Source organism: Arvicanthis niloticus, chromosome 2 (genome assembly GCF_011762505.2).
Source record: "Arvicanthis niloticus isolate mArvNil1 chromosome 2, mArvNil1.pat.X, whole genome shotgun sequence".
NCBI lineage: Eukaryota > Metazoa > Chordata > Mammalia > Rodentia > Muridae > Arvicanthis > Arvicanthis niloticus.
The window spans coordinates 51,736,491-51,749,314 of record NC_047659.1 but is presented as its reverse complement, the minus strand read 5'-3'; the positions used below and the strand labels follow the sequence as shown (position 1 = coordinate 51,749,314).

General features: G+C 41.4%; 1 protein-coding gene across 1 annotated transcript in view; it reads left to right on the top strand.

The window, feature by feature from the left end:
* Pde11a (phosphodiesterase 11A) overlaps positions 1–12,824 on the top strand; it is a 353,700-nt gene that overhangs the window by 111,536 nt on the left and 229,340 nt on the right. The window contains exon 3 of the mRNA XM_034496108.2: positions 12,075–12,164. Coding sequence (XP_034351999.1) covers positions 12,075–12,164 — 90 coding nt within the window. The remainder of the gene's footprint in view (positions 1–12,074; positions 12,165–12,824) is intronic.

The window sequence follows — 12,824 nt, the reverse complement described above, 5'->3', positions numbered from 1 at the left end:
ATCACCAAACCGTAACATTTATTCATTTTAGACGAAGCACTTGTAGTCTTTGGACCATTAAGGCTGTATTAGACCTATGACAACTGCTAACTATCAAGTAAGCTCTCGTGTTTCTAAACGTGGAAAGTAGTTTCTCGTCGGAGAGACCAGTGAGTGCTTGCTAAGTATTAGCAAGTGATGAAGAGATGGTAAAAAAAAAAAAAATAAATGGAAGAGATGATGATATCAGATTGAAAACTAGATACGCAACAAATGATGCAACATGGGGATGTCAGAAGTGATCAAATGAATGTACATTAAGGCAACACAAGTGTTTATTATAGCTGTCCTAGGGGCTGTTGTATAAAATGAAGTACACTGTTGTGTGTGAGGAAGTGTAAATGAGAACACCTATTGCTGTTAGTGAGTGTGCAGATTGACAGATTCTTTTTCTCCATAATAATAGCTCCAGCTATTAAGAAGTTTTTAGACAGGGGCTAGAGAGAGATGGCTCAGTAGTTAAGAGCACTAGCTGCTCTTGTAGAGGACCTGAGTCTGATTCCCAGCACCCACATGGCAAATCACCATCTGTAACTCCAGTTCCAGGGAATCTGTTGTCCTCTTCTGGCCTCTGCAGACACCAGGCATGCTTGTGGTACACAGCTGTACATGTAGACAGAATACTCACATACATAAAATAAGAATAAGAATTAAAATCTTTTAATATGCACACATTTCTTTATCCTTAAATTCTTACTGTGGGACTATGCCTAATAGAACAGCTGTATACATGCTCAAAGCTATATTTGTTAGAAAGTGCACAATAGCTGGTTTGTGTTAGAAATTTTTGGAAAATCAAAGTCTCTCCATCTAAGATACTCTAGAGACCGAGATGAAGGAAGCGAGTTTTGTGGAAGGGATGTGAAAATTTCTAAGATTAACAGGATGTTGTAAGGAGTCACTTCTGGTATGATTCTACTTATGTTTATAAAACTACCCAAATAAGATGCTGTGCATTTGAAGTTCATTTATGAAGCTGAGCTACACAGATGCAGCAGGACCGGAAATGAAAACATCCATACTGTTATCTTTCTTTAGCAATCTCTAAACTTATTTCTTCATTCATTAACTTTCTACATTTCATTCTTTTTTTTTCATTTAATTGTATATGTATAGGTGTTTTGCCTGCACGGACATCTATGTAGCACATGCATGTAGTAGCTGAAGAGACCTGATGAAGGTGTCAGATCCTCTGGGATTGGACTTACAGATAGTTGTGAACTGGGATGTAGGTACTGGGAATTGATCCTAGGTCCTCTGGAAGAGCAGTCAGTACTCTTAACCACTGAGCCATCTCTCCAGCCATTCAGCGTTCCATTCTTTAAAAAGACTATGACCATGTTCTACTTTATGAAAGTGATGTTAACTACTTTCATTTTCGAAGTGCTATATTTGTAAGCATACTGTACTTAAAGAGTTTATTTAGTATTTGAATGATAGCTCTTTTAAAACGTACCCACTTCCTAATGATGGGCTGGGACTCAGTGAAGCTTTGCCTCCCAGGGTCTGCTGGGGGCAGGAAGAACCCTGAGTATAATTTTTAGCATTAGTGATGCAGTTTCCAAGCTGCTTGACCCTGCAAGAATGAGGTCCATAAAGGTGCTGGCCCTAGAACCCCTGGAAATCCCCAAAGTAGACCTCCACCACTCTTTAATGAGGCATAGTTGGACTCGACCAAACCATGGGGCCTTAATAGACCTTCTCTGTGTTTTGTGAGTCTAAAAGGGCCAGCTGCCTCCTGTCTTTCTTTGCTACTGATGAAAGGCTCTGTGCTCAGATTTCATGCTTATTAATGATATTTTCATGACTTTCCAAGGCTGATGTGACTTTTTACAGTGTTTAATGACTTTCAGTTTAGCTCCCTTTTGGAGTGGGATGTTGTAAAGATTAATTAGCCAGCGTCCACAAAGTGCTTTCAAGCAGAAAAGTGCCACACAAGGGTGTACAGACTCATTAGCTTCTCCATCATTAAAGCTCTTTGGACCTTTCAGCATTCAGAAACTGTATGGTGAAGGCCACACCGAGAATTTTTTTATATTTATAAAAATAAGAAAAAGAAGGGGCTTCAAGAAGGGCAGATTAGAGTACAGCACGATTGTTTGGTGTGGGATTTTTGTTTGTTTCTTTTGTCATGCTTTGGGATTGAAAAGATTGGTTTTTTTTTTTTTTTTTGTTGTTACTGCACCGTTTCAGTGTTTTTCTTATTCCCTCTTTTCAAAACCTCTATCTTTCATACCTCTCCTGCACATTTATTTAAAAACTCCAAGTCAGGCTGGGAACATAGATGCTAGTAGAGAGTTTAATTACCACACAGAAGGCCCAGGATTAGATCCCAATATCACATAAAACCAGGCCAAATAGAAGGTTGTAGAGATCAATTAACTTGCATGTAATCCCAGCATCCAGGGGGTGGAGACAAGAGAAACATGAGTTCAAGGGTATCCTCCACTATATAGGGAGGTCCAGGGTAGTATGAGCTATGCATCTCTGTCTCAAAAACCAAATGCAGGCAGAAACAGAAATCCTGAGTCAAGCTCGTACTGGGTATCCACAGTGCAGTCAAATCCAGCCTGAAGTGCTGGGTTGTCACACCAATGGCTGACACAGTGTAGAACATTCCCAGTACTAATAAAGAACCTTGAGCAGACTTCAGCAAGTCACAAAAGTATAACATTGTCTGTACCCATAGTAGTTATTGGCCAGTGCACAGATGTTCCCCAGTGGATATTTTGGTGATGTCTTGATAGTTATTATAAGTTGAAAATATCCTAACTCACAAATTCATTTAGTAGGCCTGGCTTCCAAGACATCATCTAAGCAGCACAGTGTATTATAGAAATTGGTGTTAACCCTTTTGTTCCTGGGGCTAACTGTTCTATCACAGAGAGCATGTGTAAGATATACCTATCTTTGGAGAAACTCAACAGTCAAATTCGTTCTACTTAATGCTCATACTTTACTTTTTATTTATTATTATGTATATGTCTCCCTGTGTGTGATATGGATGGGTAGGGGCATCCGTGTGTGATATGTGTGCAGGGACACATACAGCACAGTGTGTGTGTGTGTGTGTGTGTGTGTGTGTGTGCGTGTGGCCAAAGGACAACTTTGTGAAGTCAGTTCCTACTTTTCATCTTTACATGGGTCCAGGGGTTGAACTCAGGTGATCAGGCTTTGAAAGTACGTGCTTGTACCCACTGAACCATCTTGCTAGGCCCTATTATGTATTGCATTTGCATCACTATGAAGTTGAAAATTATTCCAAGTTAAGAACTATATTTTATCAATGAGTGGTAATATAAGATTCAATTAAGCCTTTTAGTTTCAGAAAGTACAAATGGCTACCAACTATATAATTGTGTAAAAGAAACTATAGACAAAGGCAAATTATCTTCAAAGAATTAGTTTGATGGCTGCTAATTTTTGTTGTTAGTATCAAGTAGACTTGATAAGGTAAAATAAAATACCTTTTAAATATTAGGAGAAAATAATTATAAACCTATAATTATATACACAACTAAAAAAAAAATCAAAATGATCACCACCAATACTAAATGTCATTCTTATAGATTTTCTTCAAGAAAGAAAGAAAGAAAGAAAAAAGAAAGGCAGTGGGGCTGAGGAGATAGCTCAGTGGATAAAACATTTGCCACACACATGAAAACTAGAGTTTGGATCCCTGGAATCCAAAAGTGAGAAAGGTATGGTAGCCTCCCAGTAATCCCAGACTGCAGAGACAGACAGGAGATCCTGACACAGGCTGGCTGCCTAGACCCAGTGAGCTCTGGGTTCAGTTGAGAGACCCCTTCAATGACAATGGAGAAAAGCAACTGAGCAAGACTCTAGACATTGAACTCAGGTTCCCACACATGTAAACATTCATATATACACAGAGGCTACATACACAAACACATGCAACAAACATTGAAAAAAGATGGGAAGGAAATCAGAAAGAAGGACAAAGTTCACTCTAGAGAGAAAAAATTGACATGACTGTAGGCAACTCTAAACAAACCTGATGATTGATGATGATGATGAGATATGCAAAACAAGATAAAAGTAAGAAAAGTAGCATCCAGTGGAAGTTACAACCTTTCAAGGTTTCTGTTTTCTTGGAAGAAGACCAAAAATGAACTAGATTTGGTCAAGTTGAACATAAAGTTTCTAATTTAACTAAGAATATCAGGAACACGGTGTGGAAAGGGGGAAACAAGCAGAATGGGATAGTAAAATCAAGAACAATTAGCTTAGTAATTTACAAAAAGGGGTGTGTGTGTATGTGTGTGTGTTTGTGTGTGTGTGTGTGTGTGAGAGAGAGAGAGAGAGAGAGAGAGAGAGAGAGAGAGAGAGAGAGAGAGAGAGAGAGAGAGAGAGAGAGAGACGTTTAGTAACTGGTCTTGAGAGCCTTTCTTTGTAAATACCAAGTAGCTAGTTGATGAATGTAGAGTTGTCAGAAAAGAAAAATAAAAGCAGTGCCGTCCTGATGGTGTCTGAATGAGTGTTTGTGGCTTGGTATAACACAATGGCAACCTCACTTACAGACTACAGGTAGGGAGTTCCAGTGCCTTTTAATGGGCAGTAGCTGCTTCCTTCTGTTAATTTTATTTCATAGTAAATAATTCTTCTCCTTAATTTACAAAATGGCATTTTTATCTTCCAGGGTTGCTTACTACATAACATTTTTCTACTCGACTTAAAAGGAAGTAATTATTTTTGTAAGGTTTGATTTTCAAATAATATTTAAATTGAGATTTGTAGTAATAGATGGTGCATAGATGGGTCTGAGATATTTAAATGCATTTCTTATGCAAAGAAATACAAATGTACAGGAAACCTTAAAAAATCAGTATGATATTTTCTTTAGAGCTATGTATTGTTATTGCTTTTTTTTTTTTTTTTCTGAGATAGGTTCTCAGACAGCCGGGCCTTGAACTCACAATCCTGTCTCTGTCTCCCACGTGCTGACATTACAGGGGTGTTATGTTAAACATGTCTGTCCAAAACCAATAACAACCCGAGTCTCCATTTTTTTCTTTAAAAAAATCATTAACATTTGGATAAACACAAATAGATAAGGGAGGCTGGAGGGGAAGAATCTTAGGCCATGCAGATGGTAGGGAACACAGTGGAATTAGGTTCTTTGTAGGTAATGTGGAGAGTGAGCCAAGATGGAGGTCATCCAGTTTTGCTGAATCTTAGATTGCAGAAGATACAGCTAAGGGGTCAAATCTTAGAAGGTCTTTAACTCCAGATTGGGACTTACATTTTATCTCTTATTGTTCCTGCCACTTGGACTCTGTGATCTCTGTTGAAAGAATTCGAACACATAGAGTGTATAGAGTTGAAGACAGGAAATATAACAACGTAAAGTGGGGATGCTCTCCCGGGGTGAGTGAGCAATGGCCAAGGGGACCATTGTGGAGGAAACATTTTCAAGGGAGCGAGTGGACAATGGCATAGAAATCACGGGGCAAACCCACATACTTACATAGGCTTACACACTATTTCCTAAGGAGTCTAGAATGGACCTCTTCCTATGGGATAGTTTTCTGTGCAGGTGATTGACAGGCCCATTTAGAGAGCAGTGCAGCTTTGTTCTTCATTAGAAAGCCTTTTAAAGTCTTCTCAGCTTTCTGGTAGTCTAGAATAGCATGTCTCCAGACCCTACTCTTGGACCAGTAACTAAGTCCTGCAGTTTCATTCAATTCCAGGTTTTAAAAGCTACTGGTTATGAAGGAGGGTCCATCTTCAACGCCTTTCACATTTGCTGATACCTGACTAGCTCCAGTATTGCAGGCGGCTGAGCTGGTTAGTAATCATTTCAGGAATATAGTTAAAGCTGGAAGGGAGGGGCAGTGTGACTGACGGATCATGCAGCATCATGAGCACAGTGTCTGAGAAGCCAGCCAGGCAGTTCTTGCTAAGCTAGGCTGATCAGGAGCTCCCAAGTACAGAGAGTAAGGATGCTGGTTTTGCCGCTTGATTTTGTTCGGATGCTTCAGTGGAAGCACTAACTTGACAAATCAGAGTCCCCAAAAGACGGCAGACAGCCTGGGCTCTTTGGACATTCAAAATATTGTGTTAAATGCTTCATAATTGGTTTCTATTAGCAGGTTGTTATCTTTGACCTCTGCCGAATTTGAGCTTCACTGAGATATGGAGGCGTTAGTTATGTGACGTTTGTTAGATGTTTCAGATGGAGAATTGTAGAGTGGCTTTTCCTGAGCTGGTGACAATATCATTTATTTGTAAAGACTAAATTGAAAGAGACTTTTTAAGACACAGTGGCATGAACTGAAGAACTAAAAGAACTAATCCTGTCAACGTGATTTAAGTGTTTTTTGTTTGTTTGTTTTTCTTTAAACATTTTTACAGTCCAGACTTCATCCCCCTCCCAGTCCACCCTCTGACTGTTCCACATCCTATACCTCCCCCCTCCCTGTCTCCACAAGCATGCCCATTCACCACACCCCATTCCACCAGACCTCCCCACTTCCTGAGGCCTCCAGTCTCTTGGGGTTAGGTGCCTCTTCTCTGACTGAGTCCAGACACAGCAGTCCTTTGCTGTGTATATGTTGGAGGCCTCATATCAGCTGGTGTATGCTGCCTAGTTGGTGGCTCAGTGTCTGAGAGATCTCGGGAGTCCAGGTTAGTTGAGACTGCTGGTCCTCCTACAGGGTTGCCCTCCTCCTCAGCTTCTTACAGCTTTTCCCAATTCAATCACAGGGGTCAGCAGTTTCTGTCCATTGGTTGGGTGTAAATATCTGCATCTGACTCTTTCTGCTGCTTGTTGGGTCTTTCAGAGGGCAGTCATGATAGGTCACTGTTTGTAAGCACACCATAGCATCAATAATAGAGTCAGGCCTTGGGGCCTCCCCTTGAGCTGGATCCCACTTTGGGGCTGTCACTGGACCTCCTTTCCCTCAGGCTCTTCTCCCTTTTTGTCCCAGCAGTTCTTTCAGACAGGAACAATTTTGGGTCAGAGTTTTTGACTATAGAATGGCAACCTCACCCCTCCTCTTGATGCCCTGTCTTTCTACTTGAGGTGGGCTCTACAAGTTCCCTCTCTCCACTGTTGTGCAGAGCAGGAGGATCAGGAATTCGAGGCCAGCCTGGGCTTAAGTGGCTTTTTTTTGGGGGGGGGGTCGGGGAGGTGAAAAGTACAGTACACAATCCACAAAAAACTTCCAAACAAACAAACAAAACAACAACAAAGACCTTATAGTAAACACACAGCTATTTTAAAATTCAAGTTTTTCAGTTGCTTTTTTTATTTTTCAGAAACAAAAGTAAATAAAGAGATTTACCATTAATTAGCAATGAGACCTTGGCTGTTCTCAAGCTCTCCATCACTGGGAGAGCACACCACAGCCTCGTTCTCAGTGCCTGACTCACTTTCTACAGCACAGGATCCTGACCCATGGGCTCTGCTTTGACAGTCCCTGTACTTACAACTGTGTTCCTGTAACATAGCCTCTCATTTAGCAGGTCATCAATGGCTTTTTCAGTTCCTCTTCTATCCATAGAAGCGTGATCTGAACCTTACATCTGCATCAGAGGGTGAGGTCTGGGCCTGCTGGTAATCGTGTGTAAAGTTAGATTATTTTTCTTCATAAAGGTTCCACTCTGACCTCTGTAATCCTCTTACAGCATCTCTCAGTGTCTATTCCTTGGTTAGGACTGGTTTTGGTCCATCAGCTCAGCATCTCATCTGAGGGCAGGTTATCACTAGAAAGACTTCTTCTCTAGAACCAGAACTTCCGCAGTCTCTCACAGCCAGTCAAACATCTAACCCTCTTCTCTTATGTGGCAGTTAACGAGACCATCACAGTAACGATATGAGATATATATATTTCTCTGAGAGGTAGGTAAGTCTCTGTAAGAAGTGAAAACACTAGGTTTCCAGCTTCAGGATGACTGAATTAAATAAGAAATTTAGCCCCCTCCCCCACCTTCCATCTAGGTGACCTTGTTGATCACTAAAAAGTCGGGTTCTACTTCACCTGCAAGGTAACACACCTCCATCTCGAACATATCAGAGCCACAATCTCCAGAATGCTGGCAAAAGATACAAGGTTCCTGGATCAGTGACAGAGACTAGTTTATTACTAAAAGGAAGAAAACTAACCAGAGCATCAGCGTTTGTGCAGGCCTCTTAAACTTATAACAGCATGTGGAGCACGTGTCCTTGCAGGAGCACCCTCAAACTCAAGGCAACGGAATCTACCCCTGTCCAGTGAGAGAAATCATTTTTATTATATTGGATAGGAAATCTGCCTTTTACTAGCAAGGAGATGGTGTCTGCACCTGCGAAGGGCATTCATTGTGCAAACATCCTTGACAGCGCAGTGCCTCTGTAAAATGTGCTGATGAGAGACAGGGTGGTGTGGGGAGGAGGGGAGAGCCATGAAGAATTATCTCCCAAGAGCTTTTGATATTCGTACAAACCTCATTTCTCATCTTACAAAAGTGCAGCCACTGGTAGAACGTATATCTGTGAGGATTGGAGAGATATAATTCTTAGAGAAGTCTGAGCATCATGCCTGACACCCAGAATCCTGCCTGCTGCATCAATGGAGGGGCTTTGTCTATGTCAATGCCTGCCTGCTATAAGTGATACGTTTTTATTGAATAAGGTGCAGGCATTAAATTCTCCGTAACTTTTAGCAAATATAACATTACATTTGATTGGTATTTCCAGTTATTTCAGCCACAAAGCATTAGAACTAAAACCTACTATAAACGTGGTCTTGTACAGGTAAGGAAGTAGAGTCAGAGTGTTTAAGTTTATTGTTAAATTTCATATAGAAACCCATGAAAAGGACAAAATGTTGTGGCTTAAGATTCAGATTCTCGCAGGGCAGTGGTGGCACACGCCTTTAATCCCAGCACTTGGGAGGCAGAGGCAGGCGGATTTCTGAGTTCGAGGCCAGCCTGGTCTACAGAGTGAGTTCCAGGACAGCCAGGACTACACAGAGAAACCCTGTCTCGAAAAAACAAACAAACAAACAAACAAACAAACAAACCAAAAAGATTCAGATTCCCCTAAGAGCTGGAGAGAGGGCTCAGCAGTTCAGAACACTGGTCGCTCTTCTGGGGGACCTCAGTCCAGTTCCCAACGCCCATACAACTCACAACCACCTGCAACTCTAGTTTCAGAAGCTCTGACGCCCTCTTCTGACCTCCCTGGGCATATACTTGGCATAGAAACATACATGTGGGCAAACACTCATACTCAGAAAATAAATCTAAAAGTACTTAAAATTTCAGATTTTAAAAAATTACACATAAAGCCTGGTAGAAAGAACTCAGTGTTGGTGTCATAAGGCAAGTGGAGCAAGGCTTTAAAGAGCAGTTGACATGTTCATTGGACTACATTTTTTTCCTTCTTGCTGGGCTTACAAACCATACTCAGAGGCAAACATGATAAGTGATGGAGAGTAAAATAAGGAGTTTTTAAGGTCAGGTTGTGCCTTCTGAGTTACTCCATATTATGTAAGGCTGGCTTTTCAGTTTGTCTTTACTACATAAAACAGTACCTTGCCCCGAGAGACGCCATTTTACAGTTCGTCTCTGATTGAAGATGGAGGATGATCCTTCAGTTGGATGGAGCTGTGAATGGAACTGTCCGTCTGATACCATGAATCAGAGACTGACAAATGACTTATTCTTGGAGTAAAAAGGGAGCCACCTTATAAATTTATTCTGGTGAATGGAGAACCTGGGAGCACATGTTGCATTAAAATTGTATCAGGAGAATCAAGCCGAGGAACTTAACAGACATAGCAGGCCGAGTGAAAAGTGTCATCCCTACAGCCCCATGAGGCAGACCCCATCTCTGCAAGTGGTGAGTGCCCACCAACCTGTCAGAAAAGCACAGTGTGTACATCAAGGGATGGCAAGAGAACACCCAAGTGTCTCAGGAGCTTCACCTTAGCCTAGTCAGTGTTGATGAGGCCTCTTCAAACTGCTGTCTCTTGTCCCTCCACCTAGACAGACTCACCGCCCATCAGTCTACCAGACCTGGTCCTGCCCTTCACTTCCTGTAATCCCTGCAGCCCAACAGCTAATTGTGACTCTACCACCAGCAGCTATGGAAGCTTCTGGCTTCTTCTGTGGCTCAATTTTGTTTGTTATCAATACAAAGATTCTTATCAGTTTCCCAGCTTTGGCCTCTTAGGCCTCTTTGAAACTCCTCAAAACCCTTTCGGTTTTAATCTTTTGCAGTCATTCTGTAATACACACACACACACACACACACACACACACACACACACACACACAATGTAATTCATACTGTGTGATATATGGCATATTAGTAATTAAGATTGGGATAAAAGAACCCATGTTTGCTCTATTCAGGGTTATCAAGGGAAGTTGGATTATCTGGCAAGCACAGTCATTGTAACCACTTACTTTGTGGATTTATTGTTATTCAGTAAATTATGACATGATGAAAGACACAATTGTGCTCACCTATGCTTCTGACATAGTGAACTGACAAATGACTCGGATTCAACTCTCTTTTATTCATGTAATAGCCACCATCTCCACTGCAGAAAAAAAAAAAGTACAAACTAACAAAACACCCCACTCCCACCAGGAAACTGCACAAAAACCTGCTCAGTATATTGTTGATATTGAAAGGGGTCACATTCTGGCCCAAAGCAGGCATGTTCTGGAGGGATACCTGCAGCTTTCTGTGACCCAGTCCCTACTGGCCTACAGGCAAATGCATTAAAGCATGAAAAGGGGAGGGGGGCAGGCAAGAAACGGGAAAAGAGGAGAAACAGAAGCGGTGTTTGTTTTGGGATGGCAACTTGAAGATTCACTGATGGCATCCTGAAAGATCTGCAAAATAAGCGTTTTTTCTTCTTGTTATCTCTCCGGTTGCCTTTCTCTCTTCTCTAAGAATGATGTCATAGCTTTAAGAGCTCTGAAATTCCTTTAGGGACCCCTAGGTCAGAGTGTGGCTACGTGGACAAAGTTAGGTATTAGATGATAGGGAATACAAATTGTGCTTCAGATTTTATTTTCCCCAAGTCACCCTTTATTCCAGGCAACCCTATTCTGGGTGTCCCAGAGGTGTCGCACAGGTGTTCCCGGTGATCTGCACAGGCGAGCAATACACTGCCCCTGCTGGCCACTTCCAGGACTGCTCTGTGTGTCTTTGTGCCTTTGTGAGGGCAGAAAAAAGACCATACCATTTCCACTGGGTTTTAGAGAAACCCAGTCCCAGATAAATGTCTCTTAATTCCTCTTATGCGGCAAAAGGTTCAGGGAACTAGTCCGTTCAGTTTTTACTGGGATATCCCATCTGCTGGAAATCTGATGTTCTAAGATAGGCCTGAGCCTCGGATTTTGACTTCCTGTTGAGAGTTTCTCAGGGTCAGGCCCAGCACAGCTGGTTATTTTTTTTTTTCCCCATAGGAGGCATTTTCTCTCAAGGGCTCTGAGCCTTTCCTCAAGTTGCTGTGGAGCCATCCCAGTTTGTAGTTCTCGCCTAATCATGACTACTGGAACCAAATGGATCCACTAGGTCTTGAGCCTGAGTTCCTACTAGGCCGATTCTAATAGGCACGCTTAAGTCTGGCAGCTGGCAGGCCATGCTGCGATCGCTTTTATAGACGTGCATGTACACAGGATTTCACTCATGTCCCGCCCACCTCTAAGTATGAATGTGAATACGTGCCTTAAATTCCAGGGACATTCCAGTTCTCTTTGTTGTCGTTTGTTTTCCAGAGTTGAACTACAAGACATGACAAGTATAGTTTCTATATTATATATAGCTCTTTGAATCTTTGGTTCCACTCCTGTTTTTTTTTTTTTTTTTCAAAAATGTGAATTTTCCAGTTAAAGATGGATTTACATCATCTTAATGTTAACTCTGAAAAATGTGCCCCTAAAGCTGAGAGTGTTAACAGCTCAACATCTGGCTCATTTGATTGAAAGGAAAGAGCCCCAAAGGCAGAAAATGTGGGCTTTGGTTAAGGGTCCTGGATGCTCTAATGCTCTGAATGCTTTCTGTGCCCCAGGTTATGCAGATGTATCTTCCGTTCTGTGGGATCGCCATATCTAACGCTCAGCTCTTCGCTGCCTCGAGGAAAGAATATGAAAGAAGCAGGGTGAGTAGCTTCAAGCTCGGTCTTCCTGGCTTCTGTGAGTCACTCCATCTTTTAAAAGTAGCGGATAATCATTGTCTAGTCTGAAGATCATTCTTGTTTGTTCAATCCTGCAACAAACAGGACTGAAGATCCTTTTAAACAATACATGAGTTATGGTTACAAGAAAATACAAATTTTTATTGTTGTTTCTGGGAAATAGAACTGGTTTCTTTTTAAAAAAGAAATGAACCCACATCTATATTGTTTGGCAGTGGATATATATCCTTGGTGTTCATAGCTTTGAAACAGCAGCATTTGCTGGTTATTTTAGTTGAGTTCCTTCAAGAGGCATGGTTTAATACAAACACGATTTCAGTCCTTGCAGATTCTGTTTGAAAGGTTTTCTAGAAGCACTGTTTTGTAGGCTGTCAAGGGACATTAGAGGCAATGATCTTATATACCTTCAGGAATTGTAGAATCACATAGTAAAATGTACCCACAGACTCATACAGCGTTAAATTATCAACCAGAGATCGAAGTTCACTCTACATCGACACAGATGAGGATCGTTGTTGTAACCCAGAAACAAACTCAGTAAGAAAATGCTAAAAAAGGATTAAATCCCTCAGCCAATGAAATGGATTATAGTGTATTTACAAAAGCATTATGACAGTGACTATT